Source organism: Terrapene carolina, unplaced genomic scaffold (genome assembly GCF_002925995.2).
Source record: "Terrapene carolina triunguis isolate 2854851 unplaced genomic scaffold, T_m_triunguis-2.0 Scaffold194, whole genome shotgun sequence".
NCBI lineage: Eukaryota > Metazoa > Chordata > Testudines > Emydidae > Terrapene > Terrapene triunguis.
Genome location: NW_020664545.1, coordinates 2421186 through 2447075, shown reverse-complemented (window position 1 = coordinate 2447075; position 25890 = coordinate 2421186). Strand labels below are relative to the sequence as shown.

At 50.3% G+C, this 25890-nt stretch overlaps 2 protein-coding genes across 5 annotated transcripts in view; one reads left to right on the top strand and one right to left on the bottom strand.

Annotated features, from left to right (window-relative positions):
* LOC112120160 (BLOC-1-related complex subunit 8) overlaps nucleotides 1–25890 on the top strand; it is a 77028-nt gene that overhangs the window by 4211 nt on the left and 46927 nt on the right. Inside the window, exons 3-6 of one of the 4 annotated variants that reach the window (XM_024219141.1) lie at nucleotides 7077–7141; nucleotides 8265–8372; nucleotides 9423–9510; nucleotides 23097–23309. In XM_024219141.1, the coding sequence (XP_024074909.1) occupies nucleotides 7077–7141; nucleotides 8265–8372; nucleotides 9423–9465 (216 nt within the window). In that variant the 3' untranslated portion in view covers nucleotides 9466–9510; nucleotides 23097–23309. Of the gene's footprint in view, nucleotides 1–7076; nucleotides 7142–8264; nucleotides 8373–9422; nucleotides 9511–13739; nucleotides 14083–23096; nucleotides 23310–25890 lie in introns of those variants that run through there. The other 3 variants (XM_024219140.2, XM_024219142.1, XM_024219139.3) reach the window with 3 other exon arrangements.
* Nucleotides 11844–24487, bottom strand: TMEM221 (transmembrane protein 221). Its single transcript, XM_024219143.2, has 3 exons — nucleotides 24201–24487; nucleotides 14980–15065; nucleotides 11844–12782 (listed from the first exon to the last, which is right to left on the bottom strand). Exons 1-3 carry the CDS (start codon nucleotides 24485–24487, stop codon nucleotides 12262–12264), a joined length of 894 nt encoding a protein of 297 aa, XP_024074911.1. The 3' UTR covers nucleotides 11844–12261.

Here is a 25890-nt window from a genome sequence, read left to right as displayed (position 1 = left end):
CCCCCCCCCCCCCCCCCGCTTGAATCTAGGAGGCGTGAAATGCCTTTCCAAGTTCACGCCCTGAGACAGCAGCAGAAGAACCCAGGAATCTGACTGCCATCCCCTGGCTCTAACCACTGGGTAATAGCGCCTCCATTCCATATGTGGAGACAAAGGAAAATGAGCTATCTGCCTTGTTTGGGGAGAGGGGAGATGTTAAATCTCATTTCCCCTGGCTGTGCTGCAAGGTGTTTTTATTTCCTGCATAAAATATGGGGAGAGAAACAAGTAAAAAGAGCCCACCAGAGGCAAAGGACACTAATGAATCGCAGCCCACAGCTGCGCTTCTCCTTTCCTCCGAAGCACGGAGTGCTGACACTTTAACGCTAGCCCTGGTGTCCTTCTCCCTTTCCTGCCAGTCATGATTCATTAGGAGTGATGCCTCATGAATAGATTACTGCTCCGTGTCTATGCTAATGCACTGTCAGTCCTCATTTCTCACCTTTGCTTTACAGCCTTAGTTTCCAAATTAACCCGGATTGTGGCACTTTATTATTCACTTATTTATTAACTATTTATGTACGTTTCTGTGTGAGAGCGGAGGTATATAGAGATGTATACGTATGTGTAGTGCAACATTAATCTGGTCACATCACCAGGACGTGGGGGACAGGTTTGTAATACAATTCCCGAGCTGTCACTCACCTTGATTTAATCAGAATAGGCCCAATTTCAGGGAGTGTGTCCTGATCAAAAGAGAACTGAGAAGATTGTATGACAAGCCATGCAAAGGGAAGAGCTTGGGTGCCAGCATTGAACAGTTTGTGCCAAGGAAGGTAGGGGGACATGGAAACCCTACTGGAAAAGACAGCAGGGTGAATGCATGAGACACACAGCATGTTGTTAGGCAGTGTGGGGAGGGGGGTTGTTGAGGGGGAGCCTTCTCAATCTTTTATTTACTGACTTTCTCAGCTAGGCAGGGTCGTCTTCATGAGTACTCTCAAACCTCAGTGACGTCTCTGGAGGTTGCTTGGGTTCACATTGGTAGCTACTTGCCATCCCTCCTAGTTTTAGTCAAGATAGCTGTCTTTTTTCACTTTCCCTCCACGAAAAGAAGACTGTCATCTAGTCAGATTTCAGTGACCCAGAGGGTCTTGTCCCTATTTCTGCCCATGCTAGTGTCACAGCTATAAGCATTCACATGCAGGCATTGAGGCCTTGATCCCTCTCCTGCGTTGGCCACCAGTCCTGCCTCAGGAGTGACTTTTGCCTGAAAAGGGAGGAAAATAATTTACCTAGTACCTCTGCGAAGGCAGCAGATGAATGTCCGATTGCTCTGCTTTGTCCTCTGCTGGCCAGTATAGAATCAGCATGGTCAAAGGGAGCCTTCATTGGCTAGCTGTGGAGTGTGATGATGGTTCGGGGCTATGGAACATGAGACGAGTTTAAAAAGGCTGGGCCTGTTCTGCTTAGAAAAGAGATGACTGAGGGGGGAGATGATAGAGGTCAATAAAATCAGGAGTGGTGCGGAGAAAGTGAATAGGGAAGTGTTATTTACCCCTTCTTGTAATATGAGAACTAAGGGTCACCCGATGAAATTAATAGGCAGTAGGTTTAAAACAAAAGGAAGCACTTCTTCACACAACACACAGCCTGTGGAACTCATTGCCGGGGATGTTGCGAAGGCCAAAAGTATGACTGGGTTCAGAAAAGAACTAGATAAGTTCAAGGAGGATAGGTCCGTCAATGGCTATTAGCCAAGATGGTCACTGACACAACCCATGCTCTGGGTGTCCCTAAAACTCCAGCTGCCAGAAGCTGGGACTGGATGATGGGATGGATCACTCGATAATCGCCCTGTTCTGTTCATTCCCTCTGAAGCATCTGAAACCGGCCACTGTCAGAAGACTGGATACTGGGCTAGATGGACCATTGATCTGACTCAGTCTGGCTGTCCTTACATGTCTCATAGGGTATGTCTACACTGCAATTGGAGGTGTGCTTGCAGCGAGCTTCAGTCTAGCTAGCTTGGGTACCAATAACAGTGAAGCCACAGCATCACGGGTTAGCCAGGGAGGATGTCTCCAGGCTCCCTGGTGGGCTTGTACTCAGGACGCTAGCCCGTGCTGCTGCAGCTTCATTGCTATTGGTACCCAGACTGGCTAGGTTAAAGCTAGCCTTGCTACGCCTTGGTGTGTTGCAGTCACACCTCCCTTTGCAGTGTAGACATACCCATAAAGGACAGTAGTGAGGATCCTTAGAGTATCTGGGGTGAGCTGTGGGGCTTGAGAGAATCCACTTCAGTTCCACCCTCTCCCAGATACCTCCTAAATCTTCTGTAGTCTTCATTCTGTATTGCAGATGAGTGTCAATAGCTCCAGAATCCTGTACACGGGATTCCTTCCCAGATGAGGCATGAGTCTCTAGGAATTGTGTGATGTCTGCATGCGCTCAGTTATTTCCACTTCTCTGCATTCTTTGAGTCTTGATGTCACTTGGATAATATCGTTCCCCCACTAACTGGGCCTGATTCTGATTTTGCTCGCACCAGGATCATACCACTGACTTCAGGGGGCAGAATGGGACCTATTGTCTTGGTTTCGTGCTTCTTCAGGTGTTTAAAATAGTTCCTGGGTTTCTGCCTGGTTGTTAATGGTGGAGTGAGGAGGAGAAAGATGGAAAGAGAATTATTCATGGCAGCTGGGACTGTGCTGGCTGCAGAGGACAGTGAGTGTTCTCTCCCTGCATCTTCAGCATTGCTTACCCCTCCCTCTGAGAACGAAGAAGGAACGGTTTATGATAAACAACACAACATTGTGTTCGCTAACGCACAGTCCTACTTGCTGGGGTGTAGTCCTGTGTAAACCCCCCATCTTACCGAGCTCACTAAAGGACGCTGTGTCCCGAGCGTTCTCTAATGCTACTCAGAACTACAAATCCGAGGTCAGGTTGTTTCTTCTGTTCTTGAGCTTGTTTTTGTTTTATTATTCAGTTTCCTGTGGTGCTGTTTCAAACGGGAAAGGGGCTTGGCTATTATCGTTGTGAACGCTTTCAATTAGGGCCGGGTGGATTCTTTCTCTGTCTCTGCTAGGGCCTGTTGACTTTGTGGCAGGACAGAAGAATTTGCACTTGCTGAGGGCGTCAGGCAGGCTGTGCTCCGGGGAAGAGCTGTCCGGTTTTATCTCGCTCCAAACCACCTTGGCTTACTGACTTGGGGTTAATTCTTCCAAACTGTTTTTTAAAATCCATTGTTGAAAGGGTCCATTTCAAGTTAATTTAGGCCCAAAATTTAGGATCTATGAAAGGAAAAGGGGGTTGGGGAGAGTATATATGAATATTATTGTTTGCACAGTAGCATCCGGAGGCCCTGACCAAGGTTGGGACTTGTTGTGTTAAGTACTGTATATACACATAGTATGAGACAGCCCCCATCCTGCAGATCTTAAATAATGCCTAGCTATTATGTAGCACTTTTTATCAGTAGACCATAATGCCCTTTACAACGGAGTAAGCATCATTATCCTCATTTATAGAGAGGTGAGGCAAAAATGAGGGGAAACTGAGGCACAGAGCAGGGAGGTGACTTGACCAAGGCCACACAGCGGGTCATTGGCAGAGCTGGGAATAGAACCGAGGTGTTCTGAGTCCCAGTCCAGTAGTCTGTCTGCTGCACCGTGCTCTCTCTCAAGAAATAGATTGATTGATTTGTGTCGTTACTTATATGAAAAGTCTTTTCTTTCGGCATTGCCCTGCGGTATTAGAAACCTACACGCAAAAACCAGACCGTGAAATTCGCTAGAGACAAAAGTGAAACTGACCAGGCTGATTTTACTTTCCAAATTGACATGAAAAAAGTAAATGCGAAAGAAATGGTAGAAAGGAAATTAGACCTTAAAAACTATTTGTCTTCACCTAGCGAAGCATGTTCTCAGCGACCAGCATATAGAAACTCGGTAAACCATGGTTTGTGTCTTGAGCATGTCTTCTGGGTGACTTCGAGTGAGACCTCTGCTACAGCAGTGGTTTGTGTTTGTGAAGGATCCTCTCCTGTACAGAGAACTGACTGAAAAGTCCTGCTTCCTTCTCAGTTCCACACCATGTAGCAAAATACAGGTGAGTCTCATCTTACGCGCATTTAACATGCGCGAATTCAGCTTTGCGTGGTCGGCAATAACAAAAAAAAAAAAAGAGAAAAATTACAATTTAAATACTGTACCTGTAGTGTGGGCGATTCTGCCCGCCATTACACTCAATGTAATTTTGACTATATGTGATTTTCGCTTTACGCGCTGACAGCGGAACGTAACCCCAGCGTAAGATGAGACTCGCCTGTATCCGGTTACAGAGAGCAGGCTTTGAGCAGCATAAGTGACATTGACTATGGTCCAAATCCTTACCCCACGCTTCTGAAGTTCCCAACTCTCTCTAGGTTGTCTGTGCGTCTCCCATGAAGTAGACTGAGGAATTAGCTCCCAAAGGAAGCAGTAGAAACCCCATCACTTGAATCTTTTAGAACTGATGGACAAAATGCTAGGAAATCTACTGTAAGGGAAAATTCTGCACAGGTTCGGAGGTGGGTTAGATGGGACTTAATAGGCCTCGTCTGGTTCCAGGTCATATGGTTCTCTGGAGATACGGCCTTAGAGATTCCCAGAGAGTTTAAATAGGAATAAACTGTTGGGGGTGATTTGGGAGGAAAGATTGGTGCAGGGAGAAGGTCACCTCTGTGACTTTCATTGATTTGATTAAAAATAATCTTAAACCTTCATCCATCTCAAGCTCTCCAGGCAGACTTAACACCTCACTGATAAGATACAGCGAGATGCAGGACCCAGGGTGCCTCGCGGTGTCTGAGCTGCATTGCTAAGCTCTGCTCTTGCGCTGCACAAAGCCGCCTTTTTGGATTTCCCCTGATCTTTCAGGGGTGTAGAACTCCTCGTTAATTTACTGCTGAGCGACCAAAATTCATCATTAGTGCTATTGCATATCATTAGCTGGCTTTAGCTATTAAACCCCATGCGAGGAGATGCCCTGGGAATTCTGAGAGAGGATGTCGTGAAAAGATTAAAAAGACAGGCACACAGCGGAAAGGCTTTTTCCTAATTAAGAACATGAAAGCTCCAGGAAGTGGCGAGAATGCTGGGAACAGGCGTCGTGGCCTGGCCTCAGATCCAAGGCAACGTTGGAAATCTACTAGTGCTAGGGAACACTGGGGCCAAAGCAAAGCCGCCCTCTGGAGGGTTGTAGCTTTGTAATTTCCTCCATCCGTCCCGCAGCCTCTATCTCAGCCACTGTTTCAGCCCAGCCCAGCTCTGTCACCTTTTACTCTTACTCTGTTGGCTCTCACAAGTAACTAGAGCAGAGCTAAGCAGAGCAGTGTGGAGCCGGGTTAGTACTTGAACTGAAAATCTTCAAGGAGCCGCTACGTGCTGCAGAAACAGTGTTGGGGATTTTTTTCCTGGGGTACTCTTCCCTTCGAGTCAGTAGTGAGCCGGTGTACCAGAGTGGTGCTAAGCAGCCCGGTGCTGCCGGTTTGGGGTGAGAGCCATTGTGATCACTAGTGATCATTAACGATCCCCTGGCACTTTTTGCAGAGACAAGAGTTTGTTGGGTAACATTTTCAACGGTGTCTAAATGACTTAGGCACTTCTGTAAATTTTACATATTAAGCCTACAAGTTCTGGCCAAATTTAAGCATGGATCATTTCCATCTTCCCTCTCTCACTAAATTCATCTGCCTTTTCATTGTGATTTGCTTTTTTTACTTTCTGTTCTTAGCTGTTCCATAGTGTTGCTGTGTGCTGTTATGTCCCACACCAGAGTTGCTGCTTATCAGATGTGCATGAAGTGATCCTATGCATAGTTTGTGTAGCACTTACTTAGCCCTTGAGAGGAAAGGCGCTATAGGAACGGGCATTATTATTATTATTAATAGTATTAGTCATTACTTATGCTCTGGCTCTGAGTGCACTGGGATTTCTTAGCAGACTGGAGGAGGGAAAAGTCGGTTTGCAAGCAGGCTGTAAAAATGTTCACCAGGACAGTTCCTATGAGATTCCTGAATTGTGAAAGAAGCTGATTGTCTAGGGGCCCTGGATTGGAGTTGATGGGAACCGAGTCAGCTCTGATGGTAGCTGCGCCAGCTGGAATGGACGTACCACCTGTGTGGAATGCTTTGGAACTTCCAGATGATCAGTAGCATTCGCTTTAGCAGCTCATTGGTATGATCCTGCCTCACCTTGGCTCTCAGCTGTGTCATGGATGCATTCACGGCCAAGAGAAATGTTGCCAGATTGTGCAAAGTATTTAGCTCCAGGCAGCAGCTCCTTTTTAAAACAAAACCAGTGCACTCTTAGTCTGAGTATAGCTCTCGGAAAAAGCCCCAGAGGTGACGCTAGCCTTTAAAATGGGAGAGGGACTCATAATGTGATGCCCAGCAAAAAGCAGCAGAGGTCAAAGGTTGAAGTGATGTGGGATTCATGTTCTTAATGTGCACAGCGTTTCCTGTAACCTCAGCTTTGAATTCGGCCTGCCTGCTGTCAGTTCCCAGCTATAAACAATGAGAACTCGAGGCTGTGTGAGACAGGGGGACATGGGAGCCTACAAGGAAGGCGACATCTGGCTGTCGGATGTTGCAGGGGATGGCAGTGAATTAAATGCTACACAGAATTTAAGACCTATGTGTGGTATGTATCAATGGCTGAGCAGTGCGTTTCCAGTTGAGCCTCACTAATAATATGTTCTTACCAGCTCTGTAGCACTTTACAAGGAAGGAAAACAGCATTTTACATATAGGGAAACTGAGGTCTAGAGAGGTAACATGACTTGCCCAAGATCACTCAGCATGTCAGTAACACAGCTGGGAGCAGAACTGCCACCCTGCTACTCTAACCACTGAACTGCACTGTCTCCCTGCTAGATCACAGGTGGCCATTTCTTCAGGTGTTCCATATGCTTATGTAGCATGTCAGTGAATGGGCTGCATTTGGTGCTAGTTGTGTGTGTGATGTGGGTGGTATATCTGTCTAGTACATGGGGCGCCTTCACTTTTCCTGACAAGAAGTTTCATTCTGTGTTCCCCGTGATCTGCCTTTCAGGCTGACATGCAGAGCTGGGAGGAGCAGAGTCAAGGAGCCATCTATACTGTGGAGTACGCCTGCAGGTACAGCAGGGTGCTGGGAGAGCTTTGAAGTTTGCACTTCTCTGGGGCAGCTGCCCTCCCTTTTTAAAACCTGTGGTAAATCAAAGGAGCTGGCAAGGAGGCTCAGTTTGTTCTTTCCCCCCGCTCCCCTCCCATGCTGGTGATTTCACAGTACAGGTGTGTTTTCACCCCCCATTGAAAGCACCGTTCAGCTCACTGTCGTGCCCAAGGTATTCCCTGCTCCTGATGGTTAGTGACGAGAAGCTGTGTTGGTTATTTTGGGGTCAGTTGCTTGGAGCGATGATTAAGCCTTTGAGGGGAGGGGAAGTATTTTAAGAACTAAATGTAGCTCCTATTTTCAAACCCGGCAGGTCAAAGCCAGGCACCTGCACACATGGCTCCTTCAATAAAGGGGGCCTGTCTTCCAGAGAGAGTGAGCACCCTCAACTCTTCCTGGCGTTAATGGGAGCTGTGGGTGCTCAGCACCTCTCCAAATCCAGCCACTAGTATTTAGGAGCCTAATTATGGATTCACTCTAGGCACCTCGACTTGGACATTTTGGCCTCTGATTTAAAATCCTGTCAACCCCAAACGCTTCCATTTATGGGTGTTGCTTGGCTGCTCTCACACACAAGATTCTGTAAGAGCTTCCTGCCCCCCCATTCCACCAGCACAAGGCCCAGTTCATCCTTCCCAGGTGCCCAGGGGAGCCATTCGCCCCACTGCAAAGTAAGTGTCACGCAGCAGAAATCAGAGTGGTGGCAGTTTGCACTTGCTTGGCACTGGTGTAGGTTCAGGGCAGTGATGAACTGAGCCCACAAGTGGCACTAACTGGCCCCATCTCAGCAGAGAGTCAGGCCTGAGGCACGTTGACAGCAGGCACGGCTCTCTGAAATGTTACTGTCAGGTCTAGTTCTTTTCATTGAGTCTGATGCACCCTTTCTTCCCCGGCCAAGGAGGGCAATACAGACCTGCCAGTCTCGCCCATGAAATCCACCCCTTAGCTAGTGTTTGAAGATGCAAAATGCCAAATGTAGCTGTAAATCCTCAGTAGCCATCCCCTCGCTGGCGTGATGTATATTCTAAACCAGTGAAGCCCTCGGAAGTATTAACTGCGTCCCCTGTTCCACCTGGTCTGTTTCAGCGCCATAAAGAACATGATGGACAGCAGCGTGTATTTTGAGAGCATCGACAGGCTGCTCAAGCATGCCATCGCTGTGAAGGATCAGCTGAATTCCGCTCAGGGCCGCAGGTAGCTCGGGAGTCTGACACCCTGAATTCTGATAACTGCCCTACCGCTTTATAGGAATGATTGTTCTGTGACTGCTGAAGGCTTCACTGGCTGTAACTCTGCAAACTACAGACAAGCCAAGCAGTTACACGCATAATGTGACTCTGTGCTATTATTTAAAAGAATAAGCTCCTTGCCTTGCAGTGAAACTCTGGTTCACTTTACTTTGGGAAGAAAAGCCTCTTGTTTACAATGTTTCCTGCAAAATAACTTATTTCCCTACGTTTAAAGAAGGGGGGGGGGGGCTTTTGGCTAATATGTAGCATTTTTGTGCAGTGTTAAACATATTTGTAGCATGGCGAGGGCCATAATAATAAATGAATGTTTTAGTGCTGAGGAAAGGCGTGTCTGACGAAGCAGGACTGTTCGCTAGGTCATTCGCGGGGCTCTGTGTGTGGATGGGATTTTACACTGGTCAGTGTAGCTGGAGGATGCATTTTGCTGCTTGCAGCACAAGGAAAGCTACTCCAGCATCTGCCAATAGATGGGGTGAGTCTAGTATATTCAGTCCATCGCCCCAAGAGCCTTAATGGCATGAGTGTCAGGGGCGTTGTGGGAACGAAACTCACAGATGCTGCTCCATAAACCTAACAGCCTTGAATTTCCTGTTGCGAGCACATGGCTAAAGCAGGCAGAATGCCTGGTTCTGTGCCAAGTGACTTGCTGTACTCGATGTTTGTGGCTACGAGCTCTCCTCTTTTGCCATGTTGCCAACTTGCCTGGGGCTATACCTAATTTACACACAGTGGAACAAATTCCAACAGCTCTTGGAAGTGAGGCCACAGAGACTGTGGGTCTTGACATCCCAGGAGGCAGGTATAGGGGCCATGTAGCCTCCATTGGCTACCCCCCTTGTATTAAAGATGGATATGTCCAATGTCCACACTTGCCCCTATGCTGCACATGGAGGGCTCCAGGCTTAGAGGCTGTAGGTGAGGAAGCCCTGGTGCTTCACACTCCCATGGATACTGTTGTCCTTATCTCCTGGTGGATGTGATTGTTTTCTTACAGCGCCGCTGCCCTGCAAGCCCCGAATCCGCCAGCCAGTTCCTGATTTCAGACCAGACTGGCCTTCCTCTGCCTTTTTCATCCAGCCCAGGTCAGTGATCTCTTTGGCCAGATGGAAGGGCGAGAAATCTTCCACCCTTAAACTTTCTGGTCAGTCTGTGTGAGGTTGCTTAGAAGACTATTCCCCTTCAAACTGAAAGACACTGCAGCAAAGGGCAATGATATTGACTAGATATATGGGAAGTGGTGGTGAATTTTGGAATGCACACGTCCCAGATCCTCCAAGGTAGTTAGGCGCCCCAAAGACCTTCTTTAGACACCATAAAGAAGTGAGATGTGAAAAAGCCCTGCACACAGCTTGGCAGTTGGAAAGGGGTGTTGCTTCAGTTTTGTTTTTTCATTGGAGCCGACAACTTCATGTTTCTTTCCAATGGAAAGGATTTTAACAAGTGGGTGGTTTTCCCAGGGCTGGGAAGAAAGGGGCTTAAGGGGGTTTGAGATCAGAAAAAAGGTTGTTAGCCTGGCATTTCCCGGTAGTGGTGAATAACCCCGAACAATCACACCCCACTTTAAAGAGAGAAACTCTGTATTTTAGCCATTGCTGTGTGCTCAGGAACACAGCCGTGTTTTAATAGTGTGACGCACAAGGTTTGTTAATCCAGAAATGTGGTCTCTATCTCCACTTGCTCCCTGCAATGCCGCACCCATCGCTGTCCTAAAGCTAGCACACGAGTAACACGGCCAGGAGTCAGAATAAATCAATCACACTGCTGCTTTGGGGAGCCTGGAATGATCCTTGCAGATGGCAGGGCAGGAAACATGGCTTTAAAAAAACCCTGATTTTACTTATTGCCAGTTCATTGTGCTGGGACTCCTGGTATAAAACACTTGGAAATCAATGCCTTGCTTGGTGACAGGTTTCAGAGTGGTAGCCGTGTTAGTTTGTATCAGCAAAAACAATGAGGAGTCCTTGTGGCACCTTAGAGCCTGAATAAAGACTGGGAGTGGTTGGGTCATTACAAAACCTAAACCTAATTTCTCCAATACTAATTTCCCTCTGCTGTTACTCACACCTTCTTGTCAACTGTCTGAAATGGGCCACTCTCATTACCACTTCAAAAGTGATTTTTCCTCCCTTGGTATCCTGCTGTCAATTGAATTGTCTCATTAGACTGACCTCACGCTTGGTAAGGCAACTCCCATCTTTTCATGTGTATATACCTGCTCCTGTATCTTCCACTCCATGCATCTGATGAAATGGGTTCTAGCCCACGAAAGCTTATGCTCAGATATATGTGTTAGTCTCTAAGGTGCCACAAGGACTCCTCGTTGGTTTTGGAAATCAATGGAGTTATAACAGTGAAAGTCACACAACGGTGAATCAGACTCCGTTTAAAGAACTGGGCGTGTCTCACGGTAACCAGCACCATCTGTTGTATTTTTATTTCCTATTGTACATTTCTCTCTCTCGTACTAACCGCGCAGTTGCACCAAACAGGGCTCTTGTTTCCCCTGCTCCAGCCCCATCAATCCTAGCCCTGTCTGTATAACCACCAATCTCTTGGCAGCCCCCACTGCATTGTCCCCAGGATTAGCCTTTTCAGTGGGGAAACCAGCAGTAGGGCCAGGTGAACAAAGATCTTGTTTCCTTCACATGTCCTTTGTAGGCAATTAGAGAACAAGGAAAAGTGACTACAAAGGCTGGTGTTTACGTGCAGGGCCGTGTTTCTGGCAGGCGGTCAGGCACAGCGGTTCGTGCTGAGCAAAGGTTTTGCCACAGGAAGTGATCTTGTTGACTGAGCTGTGTCTGTGCCCAGTCCTGGAGATAAGGAACGTTGGGCAAGGCAGCAGGCCCCTCTCTCTCACTCCCACCTTCCAACCTCCTCTCTCTCAATCTAACTCTCCAGCTGCGTCTTCTTCTACCCTTCCCAGCAGTGGCTAGCTTTTCCTCTCCGAGTGGAATAGCAATCTCTGCTTCACCGTAACATACAGCAGCTGTGATGAGGAGCGAGTCTGCCATGTGAACTGGCTAAACCGCCGTAGCGCTAGCTAAGGAATAACAGGAGCAGGCTGGTGAAGGACCAGCAAGGACAAAAAGCCTGGAGTGCAGAGGGGAACTGGGCTGCGGGAGAAGGCAGCGCACAGGATGGCCACTCTCCTATGGCTGATACTGGCTGGTGGTTTTTTTGCCCTCTCTTCTGACACGCAACTAATGGCATTCCGCCGTGCTGAGCCGGTTCCTGTCTGCCCCTCCCAGCTCAGGCCGACCCGGGGTGATGGGCACTTTGAAATGCAGCTCTAATCAGACAAGTGACTCTACCACTCACCCCCACTCCCTTTCCTGCCGTTTGGTGCCTCTCCGTTCTGCAGAGCTGTCATGGGCCCTGTTCTGTCTCCTGCATCACCCGAGTTGCCAGGGTAGGATCTTTACTCACAGGAGGGCGATGCAAGAGGCAGAATGCAGCAGGCTGTCGTTTTTACAGAGCCACCTTTCCAGCTCTAATTGCCCGCTACAATCATTAGGCTGGTTAACGGCCGCCCCAGCCCAGCTGGGAAGGAGCTCGGATATAATCCTCCAGGCTTCAGGAGGAGTAAGATATAATTTTAAAACTCTGCACCCCCCTCAAGCCCCTCCATCTCAGTGCAGTCCAGACAGGAGGGATCCCAAGTCCCTTTTATTTGGGTGGGACAGTAGATTTCCCCTCGCCCGATGTCTGGTCGAGCTCCTGGACAGGTATCTCAGCTGTTCAGGTGGGGATGAAGCGGAGACTGGCCCATGTTAAGGGCTAAAGGGAGATGCAGATCTTGGCAGCGGTGGGATGAGACTTCCCCACTCCAGCCTTCACACCAAAGTTGAATCCTTCCCAGAGACTCCTGGCTTGCGTGACAAAATATTCCTCATCTCCTGGGTGACGCTGTTCCAGGGCTTGCCCTGTACCTGCAGCAGGCCTGGCTCTGCTGACAGCGTCCTGTGTGTCCGGGGCAGGTTGCAGCAGTCCTTCTCAGCCAGTGGCCTATGGCTTCCTGGCAAGGTGAAGCTGCCTCTGCCTGGTGAGGCAAGGTGGGGCTTCTGCTCTATGTATGGTGGGTAGGAGAACTCTCGGTGGATCTCTGGCCGCGGGCGGGCTGCAGCCACGTTCTTGCTGTTGTTGAGGTCGCTAGCCGGGGTGTCGCTGCGCCGGGCGGAGTCGTTCTCGTAGAGGGTACGGCAGAGCTCGGACTGGCTGCGCTGTGAGGCTTGGGAGGCCCTGACGAAGGCGTGCATCACCGTGATCAGCAGGACGATGATCCCGGAGGACAGGATGCAGGCGCTGGTTATGCCGGTCTCGATTTCAAACAGCAGCAGCATGTAGATGGAGAGAGCTGGAGGGGAAGGAGAGCAAGGCAGAGATAAGAAGGCCATTCGCCTGACACATGAGGGAAATGAGTCCCGGGCCAAGCCCACCTCTTGCGGCTGAGCAAGGGCCGAGCTGTTAGGGAGGGACGTCCAGTTTGGATTGAACGCCCCATCTCAATTTGAGCGACAGCAGCTTCCTTGGCTCTGCGACTGCCTCACGAGCCTGATTCCGGACTTCACTTACTCACAGGGCCCATTTCTGGGTGGGGAGGGGGATTTTCAAAGGCGCCCAAGTTTCCAGTCCTCAAAGGTATTTAGGCGCCTATCTCCCTTTTGGATCTGGGCCTAAGTGAGTTAGGAACATGAGTCCTGTTTACCTGGGTGCTTTGGAAAACCTCACTCATTGAGGCATGCACAGTACCCGTTCCTGAGGCTTAACCGGTGACTAATCCCTGTGTGCTCCGCTCTCCTGTTCTCAGTGTTTGCTTTTCCTCTGTGCTGCTCTTCCGCTCGTTCTTTACCAGCAGCTGGCACCTGGCCGTGCCCACACTGCCTGCTAAATAATTGGATTTAATTTTTTATTTTGAAATCTTAAAAAAAAAACAAGTGTCTGAATGCCCCACTCCTGAAAGGGCTCCATTAACAGAGCCGCAGCCTGGCCCCTGGAACCTGGCATCCAGCTCATCAGAGATCCAGACGGGGACAGGAGGGGACTTTCCCTGGGTCTGGGTTATCCCACCCCCACAGCATTCTTACACCTTCCCTTGAAGCAGCTGGCAGCGGCCACAGTTGGAGACGGGAACCTAGGTTAGCTGGACCTTGGGCTGATCCAGCCTGGCAATTCCTTTGCTCCTAGAGGCAGCGCGAGGGGGGTTCTCCGCAGTGCTGGCGCCTGGGGGGAGTCCTGGCTGAGCCACATTGAGCCTCCAAGGTGCTCATCAGTGACGACACTTGCTAGTGAGCTCTCTGCTATTTTCTTGCAGCATTGGATGGCCTGGGTGTCAAGAGAGGACGCTGCCCACACGCCTTGTCTCTGGGGACGTGCAGGGATGAGAGCCGCCGACTCCTTTTAAAAGCTTCTGAAGCCAAAGCCACAAGTGACTAGCCACGCGTGGTGTATAAAGGCCCAGTGGAGGGCTGTGATCTCCGTGGGCAGATGTCGTGGCCCTAACTAACTCATTGAGTAGTCGCCCTGTTTGTGTCAAGCCAGGGGCTGGGTTTTGGGACTTGCCCGTCACAGCTGATCTTCCCTGCCACCCCTCTGAGAGACTCCAAGGAGAACGGAGGTGTGCTCTCCCCACCAATCTCCGGGAGAAAGCCAGCGCAGCAGAGGGGCATCATGGGGGGATTGGTGGGGGCCGGGGGGGGTGCTTTGTTTCTTGTGCCTTTGAATCCCTCCCTTCCAGGGCTTGTGCTGCAGCTTCTCCCGCATAAAACAAGTGGCAGAACCATTAGAGTATCTAAAAAACCAGGTCACAATAAAGTCTTTTAAAACTACTTGCTATTGTCCCTCTCGCCCCCGAATCCCAAAACCCCACAGCCGCCTTCTGCTCCTTTCTCAGTGTTATGGCCTCGTCAAAGGGAGAAACTGAGGCAGAGAGAAGCTAAGTGTCTTGGGCAAGATGGCACAGTAGGTCTGGCGGTGGCCCCTGTTAGTGCAGGATCTGAGCGCCTCACAACCTCCCATGAGCCAGAACAGGACTCTTATCCCTGGTCTACAGATAGGAACTGGGGCCCAGAGAGATGAAAACCCAGATCCTCAAAGGTAGTTAGGTGCCTGATCCCCCTTGAGTTCACTGATCTGGCCTAAGTGACTAGCCCAAGGTCACGCCGTGAGCCTCTGGCACAGCAGGGAATTGAAGCCAGCTGGCCCTAGTCCCCACACAGCACTGCTGCACCGTCCTTCCTCGGGCACAGCCCTGGCTGGCGTCATGCTCAGGGTGGTTGGCTGAAGGGCTCTCCAGAAGTTACGCTGCAGCCAGGCTGCAAACAGGATTCCGGTCCCACCACTACAGGAACAAACCTGGACTCAGGAACCTGGTGACACCGGCTGGGAAACAAGCGATCATTGCAGCCTGACCTATACATAGATGTTCAGCAACCTACAAAGCACCAGGGGGAGGCAGGGACCTGAGCATCCTAGATGAAATGCATGGGGCCGAGCCCTCCCTCCCTCCCGGCGGAATGAGATCCCAGCGTTGGCAGAGAAATGAAAATCCTTGCCTGCTAAATAGACAGAAACACCGCAGCAGAACAAGCCAATGGCAACATGCCGAATCATCCGGCTGTCCAACAGGAACCAGTCGGCTCTGCAAAACGGAAGAGAGAGAAACACTTCAGTGGTAAAACAGAGTAATATCTAGTGATGCCCACTGCCTTGATCCCAGTGCAGTATCACTTTAATCTGATCAGAGGCCTTTCCTGCACCTGCAAGGGGATTGACTCTGTCACCTAGTGACCCTAAGAGCTTATATTCTCTGAGTCTCCGTAAAGCAGCGCAGAGCTGCTATGCCAAGGCCCCAGTATTCAAATCGATCTAAGAGGCTGGGGTTTGGCTCTAGTTTCATGGCCCAGGCTAGGGGTTTCTACACGCAGGAAAGCTCCTCAGTCCAAAATCGGGACTTGGGGTGAAAAGTGCATTCGCTGCAAGTTCTAGAGCGTCTCAGAGATGCCGTGATGCGTTTTAAGCTCTAAACTTGCCTCCTAGGGAGCCAAATTCTCCCCTCAGCAGTGTGCATGGGGCGGTCTACTCTGGTCTCTGCAGGCACGTGCAGGGGGAGCGAAGTACCTAATCCCAGATCTCCTAAAAGGAGAGGATTGCCTGGGCCGTTGTTCTACTGTGGTGGGGCAAGGTTGTCTTCATTTCAATCTCTTTCCTTCCTGTTCCCCCACCCACTGTTTTGTTGGCTGAGAAATGAAAACCAAAGACAGACAATGCACAGTTGACAAAGGAGCCTAGCTCCGTTAGCTCTGCTTGAGGTTCAGCCAGCCAGCAGAGGGAGCCCAAATTCACCACCCCCTTTCCAAACACTGATGATGCAGCTACATAAAAGAAGCAAACAAAGCAAGAGCCGTTTTTGCTCAGCTCTGTATTTCTGCAAGGAGGGAGATAAACCTAAAGAGGCTGCAAGCTGGAAAAGAGGGCAAAAGCTGGTGGGAGAGAGAAATATTTCAACGCTTCTTAAAGACTATTGCAAGAAACGAAGAGCAAAGAGAAAAGATGATGCGTGTTCGTCCATAAGTCTATCGCCCTTTAAAAGAGCATGAACGGGTGAAGTGCTGCTGCAGTGAATTAAAGCAAAGCCAGGTTGCATTTTCATCCTCGGTGCTGAATTGCTTTGCTTAGCTCAGACCCTAGCTGTGTTCATTTAGATGCACATTTTAGAAGGGGTTGGCCTTCTTTTTGAACAGTGCATAAAACATCAAAGGTCAGCTCCTATCTAGGCATGTATTCCATGCTCCTCCCGGTAGTATCTGAGCCCTTCCACTTGATAGATTCAGCTTGTTCCAGTTGGGACACCGGATGGTTTCTGCGGGCGCACAGACTCTCTTGAGCCTTGCCAGCAGCCCTGCCACTAGATGCGAGTGAGCAGGCATTCAATAGCTGTTCTTGTCCACCCTGCGAAAGCTGCTTGAGATTTTTTGTTCCCTTCATTACAGCTGAGGTGACCTACAGAACCTCAGCGCTCCACTTATGGGACTTCATGGGCCATTATCACCGAAGGAAGCCGGCACACCAGCCTCTTGTTAATTGTGAGAGCGGAACATAGTCATGAAAGGAGGGGACACAATGGGAAAAGGACACAAAGTGCTGTAGGATGAAATGTGGTTAAAGGTTGTCAAGTATCAGGGGGTAGCCGTGTTAGTCTGTATCTACAAAAACAACAAGGAGTCTGGTGGCACCTTAAAGACTAACAGATTTATTTGGGCATAAGCTTTAAGAAGTGAGGTTTTTACTCATGAAAGCTTATGCCCAAATAAATCTGTTAGTCTTTAAGGTGCCACCAGACTCCTTGTTGTTTTTGTGGTTAAAGGTTGTGATTGAAAGATGCTGCAGCACAACTGTCTCTGTAGGAGACAAGGAAAGGATTGTGTAGCTCATCCAGGAGAGACAGGCGGCGGATTGTGATGTTGGAATGATTGACACAGGGAGGGGTTGGCAGCCCCTGGGGAGCGGCGGCGGATTGTGATATTGGAATGATTGACACAGGGAGGGGTTGGTAGCCCCTGGGGAGCGGCACTCTATCTGTTCTGAGCAGTACACACACACACACACACACACACACACACACACCCTTCTTGGCAATGCGTGCGGTGGCCTGGACACTGAGGAACTGCCCCAGGAGTTGAAGGGCAGTTCAGTCTCCTAGGTCCAGGCAGTCCCTGGCCCCAAAAACTGGTGGCAAAGGTGCCAGTTAGTGCTGATGGTGGCAGTTCTTTTTGTAATGTGGGTATCTGTGCATTGGGAATTGACTTGAGACCTAACAACTCGTGATATGCAAGAGCCTTCAGCCAGGAAGGAGTTTGGGTTTTTTTGTTTTGAAGTGAGCGAGTGTCTTTCCTAACCTTCTCCCTCCATCACTTCTCCCTAGGGAGAGCTTTAGCAAGGACTTGGGAGGGTCAGTGAGATCAGGTGCTGGGAAAACACTATGCAGGAGAGTTTGATCTCTGGTACTCAGCCCTGCTGGTTCAGAAGGGTTGGTCAGCCTATGGTGTGTGGGGGAGAATCCTCTGTACCCCCCCTCCCCCAGTCTGAGAAAGCAGAAGAGTAACAGCTCTGCTTGCATCTGGAATAACTGCATAAGGAACAAGCGAGAGGGAAGGGACTTTAACTCCGCTCTCTAGCCACCAGCTGATGAAAGCAGTGATAAGTCCACCTGAGGACCAGACACCTGATAGGCAACACCAACGATGCTCTGGCCAGCGTGACCAAAATTGCACTATACTTTTCTGCGGAATCTGGCTACCTAGGGTTTGGCAATGGGGGAAAGCCTCCAAACGCTGTCCCGGGAATGGTCCCTGTAGGGAACGGCCCTTCCCCTGGCTGGGAGGTTACAAGGTGGATGAGATGGAGGCCACAGGATCTTTTCAATGCTGAACTCCTGGGATGTCTGGCCTGCCTAGTGCTGGGAGTTTACAGTCCGGAGCTGTTAATAGAACTTGGAAGGGCTCCTGCTCCTCGTTCATTGTCGGGGAAGAGAAGCCACTTTGTTTTATTAATTACATGATTTGGGGGATTAGCAGGGGGGAGAAACAGCCTTTGTTTAGAGCAGGCTGGGGCTATTGAGTGCGGAGCAGTAATGCAGCGTGACAGGCCCAACGTGGGAAAGCCTCCTGCTACGTGAGCAGATCCCCTAATGAAACCAGAGCCCCGGCTCCTCTCGGGGCATAGGGCTGTCCCCCAGAGACGGGGATGGGCAGGATGAAAACACAAGCTCCAACATGGGGAGACAATAGCTAATCGCATGTCAATGGGGGCGGAGGGGCTGTGAGAATTAACCCTTCACGGGCTGGCATTTTTAGACCATAACAGCACTTTCCATTCTAGGATCTCAGAGCAATTTGCAAACAAACATTATTTGAGTGTCACAACCCTGCCCCCCCCCATAGGGGTATAACTCCCACATTACAGATGGGGAGACTGAGGCACAGAGAAGTGACGTGACTTGCTCAGGATCATCCAGAAGAGTGGCAGAGAGAACAGGACCCAGGAGTCCTGATTCCACGCTGCCTCCCATCCGTCCTCCAGTCCACTCAGCTCTCAAGGGACGCCCATGCCCTCAGCAGCAGAAGGGTGAAGCAATAACAGCCTCTCACCTTGCTTAAGAACTGTGGGGGTGGGGGGGGAAGCTAATTTAGGACAAACTATTTAAGCCAAATTGGTTGTGGGGGGGCTTTCCTGGAGTCTGGCCCAGTGTCAGCAAGGTGCATGGCCCAAGCACTGGGATTGGATTGGAGGATGGATCTAAATCCCAGGTCACCACTGGTGCATTGGCTCCAGCTGTCTCATAGGTGGGAAGCCCTTTGCTGAATGGCATCGTCATAGGCACCCCCCCCCCCCCAACGCTGTTCTTTTGCCCTCATGGGCTCAGAATAAGTTACTGACAATGAAGAGAACCTGGGACATTCTCAACTTTTATAGAGGGAAATCCAGAACCTTTCTGTAATCTGGTGTTAGAAGCAGGCTGGGTCCAGCTAGACGGGTCACAGAAACATCCTCTGAATTTCCTTGGCCCTCTTTAATCACATCAGTTAATTAAGTCTCTCACCCCACTTGTGAGACAGAGAGTTACTGTCCCTGTTCCACAAACAGGGGAAACCGAGGCACAAAGAGGTGAAGTAGCTTGCTCCAGGGTCACAGGGTGATTCAGTGGCAGGGCTGAAAATAGAACCCAGGAGTCCTGATTCCCAGTTTGCTGAGCTCAGATGGGTCTCTGCAGCTTGGGTCTGTTTCATTTCCCCTCACAGCGAGACCACGGTCTGAGAATTATTCTGCCCCTTGGGGACGTGGGATCAGGTGAGTGCCCTGATTCCATTGTCTGAGGCCTTCCTTTAGATGCTTAACCCTGTGCAAGATGCACCTGCAGTTAGCTAGGGCTCCCCTCCCCTCACAGCCCTTCCTGAGCGGTTGCACTCGGTCTCCCCTACGCAGGAACAAGGCAGAGAGCTATGGCTGGCAAGCTTAGAGCTTAACAAGGAACAGAAACTGGAGCAATTGGGACTGGAGCTGGTGAGGGGTAGGAGAACCCCCCCTGTCGCCCCAGCAGGGTTCAAACGACAACTCCTGCTGGCAGAGTGGGGCAACAGGCAGCCTGTGTCACCAGAATGGCCTGTGACTGCAGCAAACCAACCAAATGGGGCGGTGAGGTACCAGCTCTGCTCAGACCCAACGGCTCTTGTCTACTGTGCCCAAGCCATGAGCAGCCGTGTTCAGCCCTGCTTCCTTCTCCCACCAGCACACTAGATACAAACTCATCCTGTCAGCCGGTGCTGGGTTCCGATGACCCTGCAACCCTCTCTCTCACTTTGGTTTTAATGGGAGCTGTTTGCACTAGGCTGTTCCTTTTTACTGGTAGCCCTACAGTAAAGGCGTGCTTCTTCTGGAGCATCCAGGGGTCTTCACAAACATGGATTAACTGAACCTTGCCACGTGCGTGGGAGGAAGCTGATAGGGTTCTTTACCTCTCTGAAATGAGGCCCAGAAAGGGGACATGACTTGCCCAGGGTCACACAGTCAGTCAGTGGCAGAGCTGGGAGTGGAACCCAGGAGTCCTGAGTCTCCATCTCCTCTACCCACTAGTGACATTCCATCCCTGTAAGCAAGGATCAAATTGCTTCAGGAACATTTTGGTGTGATTAATAGATTTTAAAGCCAGAAGGGACTGCTAGGATCATCGTGTCTGGCCTCCTGACAGCACAGGCCAGAGAATTTCACTCATCACACTTTTTTTTTTGCATCAGGCCCATAACTTCTGGTTGAGCTCGAGCATCTCTTCTAGAAAGGCAGCCAGTCCCCAAGTCATGGAGACTCCACCACATCTGGAAGTGTAGGGAAGCTGTTTCAATGGGTCAGTGAAGGTAGGATAAGAAATAATGGACTTCATCTGCAGCAAGGGAGATTTGGGTTAGATAATAGGACAAACTTTCTAGCTATGAGGGTAGTTAAGCTCTGAAACAGGCTTCCAAGGGAGATGGAATCCCTGTCATTGGAGATTTTTTAGAACAGGTTGGACAGACACTTGTCACAATGGTCTCGGGTTACTTGGTCCTGCCTCAGTGCAGGGGGCTGGACGTGATGATCCAGCCCGACATTTGTATGTTTCTAAGATTACCCACACTGTACAAATTGGGCACCTTATTCCTAGTCTGAAGTTATCTAGCTTCAACTTCTAGCCATTGGATCTTGTCCTGCCTTTGCTAGAGTCAAGACCCTTCTGCTATCAGAAATCTTCCCATTATAGATTCTGATCAAGTCACCTCAACCTCCTCTTTGGTAAACTGGACTTGTTTTGTCTCTCTCTGTGAGGCAGGTTTTCCAGACCTCGTATTGTTCTTGTAGCTCTTTTCTGAACCCTTTCCAACTTACCAACTTTCTCCCTAAAGAGTGGACACCACAACCGCTCTCGTCAATGCCATACCCAAGGGTAATAACATCTGCCTACATCCACTCAACATTCTGATGCGTATACATTCTAGGATTGTACTTGCTCTCCTAGCCACCACATTGCATTGCAAGCTCATGCTCGGCTGGTTATTTGCCATGACCCCTAAATCCATTAACGAATCACTGCTTTTCAAAATACAGCCCCCAATCCTGGAAGTGTGACCTGCATTCTTCACACCTAGATGTATGACCTTGCATTTAGCTATCTAATTAGCTGATTGACCTGTTCCAGTTTTAATGGGGGATTTCAAAGGTGAATTGCAGAGCTTTGAAAATAAATAAAACTTTTAAGATCTGAACTCAGTATTAGGTGCTGGGTCAAATTTACAGTTGGTCAGGAATTTTGCCATCAATGATTTTTCCAATGGAAAACGTGGTTGCCGCAAAATCAGACTTTTCAACAGGAAAATTTTGGTTTTGCAGAAGTGATTCAATTTTCTGTTGGGAAAGTCAAATTAAGTTTTGGTTTGGACCCAAACTGAAATATTTTTGGATTGTTGAACGGACCCAAAACTTTTAGTTTTTCATCAGTTCAACATTAAACTGTATTTCCCTATTGTGCATGTTGCCATATGCGAGTTGTAATTTGGGTCCCATTATTTGCTATGGGCTGGACTCCCTGGTCCAACTACATATTCCACGATGCAATGCAGGTTTCCCTCCAACTCCGCAGTATGGGCCACCACAAGTCATGTGGCTTCAGGCGCAGGCTGGGAGATGTAATCTAGCAAGGGAGCCAGGCCCACAGGGCAGAGTGGGGCCATGTGGCTTCTGAACTACAACTCCCATGAGGCAATGTGACCCCACAAGGAAATGAAGTTTAACGTTCAACAGACTCGAGGTGTAACAATCCACAGCAAAACATTTGATTTGAGAAATGTCGGTGTTTCATTTTGATCGGAAAGGCCAAAACCAAATGTTTTGTCATTTCCAAATCGACCTTTTTTTGAAATTCTTCGTTCCACAAAAAATGTAGATGTTTAACATTTGGTCTCGATGTAGGATGAAAACAAAAGGTTGAACTATTGGAATTTCCCGCAGGATGGAAATTCTGAATTTCGCTCAGCTCCAGTCCAATTGATCCCTAGTGTGAATCCACTGAAGTCTGTGGCGTTAGTTACACCGAGGGGCCTGTACGTGTAGACATTATCTGACGTCGATAAATTTTCAAACCAAATATTTGCAAATCGCTTTCCCTCTTTACTTCCCAACCAAGGTGAGGTGCTTGTGTTTGGCCAAAACCAGCCCTGCATCAGCCATGCAGGGGACACAGTGAACCCAGGCAGGGTTCCTGGCAGGCCAAGGAAAGAGGCAGTGTTCAGAAATGGTTTTGCAGGTGTAAATGTGCTGGCAAGTATTAAGTCAACATGTGTCTCTGGGTTAATGATTTGGGGTCTTGAGTCGTATTCCTGTGCAGGTCACCTTTAAAAACACCCAGACACCAATCAAGAGAACCCAGCTTGCCAATTCCTAAAAGAAGGCGGGGCGGGGGGACGACTTGTAAGCACTGCAAATAAGGACAGAATTTGGGGCCAGAACTCCAGCTGGGGTAAACCGATGCAGGATCTGGCCAGCTGGCCTTCTTTTCTGACTTTGCACTTCCTACTATAGCATCTGCCAAGTATCTGGGATGCTAATGAATTGCAGCGTTAGCTGTGGGTGTGAGAGGCGGGGGGGAGGGGGGATATTAACCCTAAGAGACGTTCTGTGGCAGTGTGGTTTTGAAGCTGTGGTGCCTGGAGAGCTGGCTGGGCCTGTGGTGCTGGCTCCCCTATTGTCCAGCTGCTTCTGCAGGTGCCCAGGCTCTTCACTGCGAATGAGCCAGCCACAGCAGCTAGAAACACAGAAGAGGAGCTAAACTGAGCCACTGCTAGCAGTCAGTGGGCCTGGGGCTACCAGCCACCCCTGGCAATCAGGACTCCTGGGTTCTCTGCCACTGACTCACTCCGTGACCTTAGGGCATGCCATTTAATCTCGGTGCCTCCGTTTTCCTACAAAACAGATCTAATAGCATTTAGGCTCTTGGATGCCTCGGTTCATTGATGTGCTAAAAGTGCTTTGAGCTCCTCAGGTGGAAAGCACGACAGGAGGTTAAAATAGCCAGTGCTCAACGAATGTATTGCCCCCCTCCCGCAGTCTACAAGGGATGGATTGTGTGTGCTAATGTCTCCTCTAGCCGCCTGCTGATGCTCCAGTGCTGTATCTCTCCGGCAAGTCTTGCTGGCTAAAGACTGGATTACATATATCGAGCTAGATCCTCAGCTGGTTCCAGTTGGCATCCCTCCACTGAAGTCAACGGAGCGACACTAATGTGCACCAGCTGAGCATCTGGCCCTGGGTATTTATGCAAGTGTTGGGGGGGTTAAATACTGGGTTAATGTCACCAGATGTAAAGGTAGCTGTAAATTTGCTCTGGTAGTCAATAAAGTCACTAAGCACAAATACACACACATGGTATTAAATGGGTTACAACCCACAGCCAGACACTCCGAAGATGAATGTTAGCATAGTCAGGTAGCTAATAATGATGCTAAGCAATGTAGCTCATCCAGGAGCTTATCTGGCCCCCCATCCGTATGCACTCCTAGGAGGCAGAGCAGGGCTGGGATCCCCATTATAAAATGGGGAAACCGAGGCAAAGATCCAGTTACTTGCCCAGGGTGTCAGTGTCAGAGCAGGGAGTTGGGACCCAGGTCTCCTGAGGGCCACAGTTAAAAAGACAGGGAATGGGGACTGCATGGGTGGATTCTGGGCAAGTGGGAGACAGCAGAGTGCCAGGCCTGGCAGTGCTGTAGGTCAGTGACTGGCTTTGATGTAGGCTCAGCTGGGACTTTGCCCCACGCAGGAGTTGGGAGGAGTTGCATGAAGCTGCAGAGGAGGCTGATGCAATGGGCGGAGGGGGGAGATCTCCCATTTACCCCTTGCCAAGGGAGGTCTTTAACGTCTCTGAGTCCTCCTGCCCCTCCTCTCTGCACAGTTATCCCAGGCCATCTGGGAGCCTGTAAACAGCCCCAGCAGGTCAGCTCCTCCAGGGCTCCACATGCAAAGTTCCCCTGGGGCAGGGGGTTGGCACGGGGAGGGTGACCACGCAGACCCCTGGCCCTCGAGCCCCAGTTCAATTCCTCCGGAAGCCACAGGCTCTGTGCACAGAGTCCCCCTGGCAGGGGACCGAGCCCTGGGGCCTGCACCCAAGATGCTCCCCGCCCCCCTGGTCCTTTTCCCTTCTAGCACCCGGGGAAACTGCGCTGAGCCCCAGCCAAGAGCATCCTCCCCTGCTCACCTGTCCGGCTCCGCGGCTCCCCGGCACACCTCGGCGCTGAAGTAGCTGTGCAGGAGGCAGAGCAGGAGGCAGCCGACGTTGAGCACCAGGCACAGGGCGGCCAGCACGGCCGAGACCGGCAGCAGCACCCTCGCCACCCGCTCCGAGAAGGCGCCGGGGGAGCCGGCCTGGGCCCGGCCCGCCTGGAGCTGGAAGATGAGGATGGAGGCGAGCACCGCCATGAGGGCTGCCAGCGTGCCGAAGAGCAGCAGCACGGCCAGGGAGCGCTGGGTGTAGGCGGAGGGCATCGCGGGGAGCAGGGATGAGGGTATGGGGGGGGGGAGATAAAAGAGGCTCCCGAAAAGTTGTGCTAAACTTTCTCCCCGCTGCGCGCCCCCTGCCTCTCCCTGAGCCAAGCCGAGGGGACCGTGCAGAGCCGGGGAGCGCCGGCTGCAGAGCTCGGAGCCGTCCCGGGAGGAGCTGAGCTGAGCTGGGTCTCACCCCGCCAGAGGAGCGCGGCAGTGCTAATCACACACTGGAGCTTGTCTCTCGCGCACACACACCTCTGCCCACGTGATGTTTCAATTAATTAGGGATTTCAAACTTTCCTGGCGATGGAGCAAAGCTCCCTGCGCAAAGGAGGCGTTTTCTCCAGCCTGGGAGCGAGGGCTGCCTGCCCCTCCTTGTGGGCAGTTTGCGTCTGCTCAGTTTCACTCCAACTCTCTGCCCAGCACAGCTAGCTGCGTGGAAAGAAAAGCTGGTGTTTGAAAGGGGGACCTAGACAGAATCTGTGTCGAAAGATCCAGCTCGCTCTGCACTTCCCCTCTCTGCCTTTTAATCTTTTTTCAATCCAGCCAGGCCTTGCAGGAGACAGCTGTGTGCTGTTGGTGAAAATCTGTTTTGCAGAGAAAGGTTTGTTTGTTTCCTTAAAAAAAGGAATAAGGCTGGAAAGTTCTTGATGGGACCTTTAATTTTGGGACCCAGAATCTGCTCTCAGTTACCCCAGCTTTTACAGCACTGTCGTTCTATCCAGTTTAGCCGAGTCACTTCTGTTTGACATCAGCAGAACAGAGCCCTTCAAAGGGCCAGATCCAGAGCTGGTGTAAATCAGCATAACTCTGGATAGAGGTACGTTGATTTACACCAACTCCGAATCTTGCTCCAAACACCTACGGTCTCCTGATCCAAAACTCATTGAAGTCCAGGGAAAGTTTCCCATTGAGTCCAACAGGCTTTGGATCAAGTCCCGTAGATCAGGATTTGGCACCCATTTAGCCAATGCACTGGGCCGGCTCTTGGTGGCTCAGTGGGAGCTGCTGAGGGCCGAGCGCTTGAAAATCTGGCCTTGGAGGAGCCCTACGGCTTGTCCCTGGCTAGTGAAGGAGAATTTGGACCTGGCTCAACAGGAGTAACGCCATTAAAGTCAGAGGAGTCCCATTGGCCCAGGGCCTTTAGCGTAATTTAGCCAGAAGGCAGCATCAAGAACCTTTGGCCGGTAAGAAGTGGGGTCAGTGTTACCTCTGGTTGGTTTGTTTTATCTGTAATGGGCCAGATCCTCAGAGGGGGTAAATCAGGGAAGATCTGTTGGCTTCACCAGAGCAAGGTGGATTTGCATCAGCTGAGGACCCATGTGCCTTTCTGTGTTGAAGGGGGAGGAGAGAGATGATATTCAGATGTCCAGGCTGGACCCCTGGCTGCCTGTGCAGCGCAC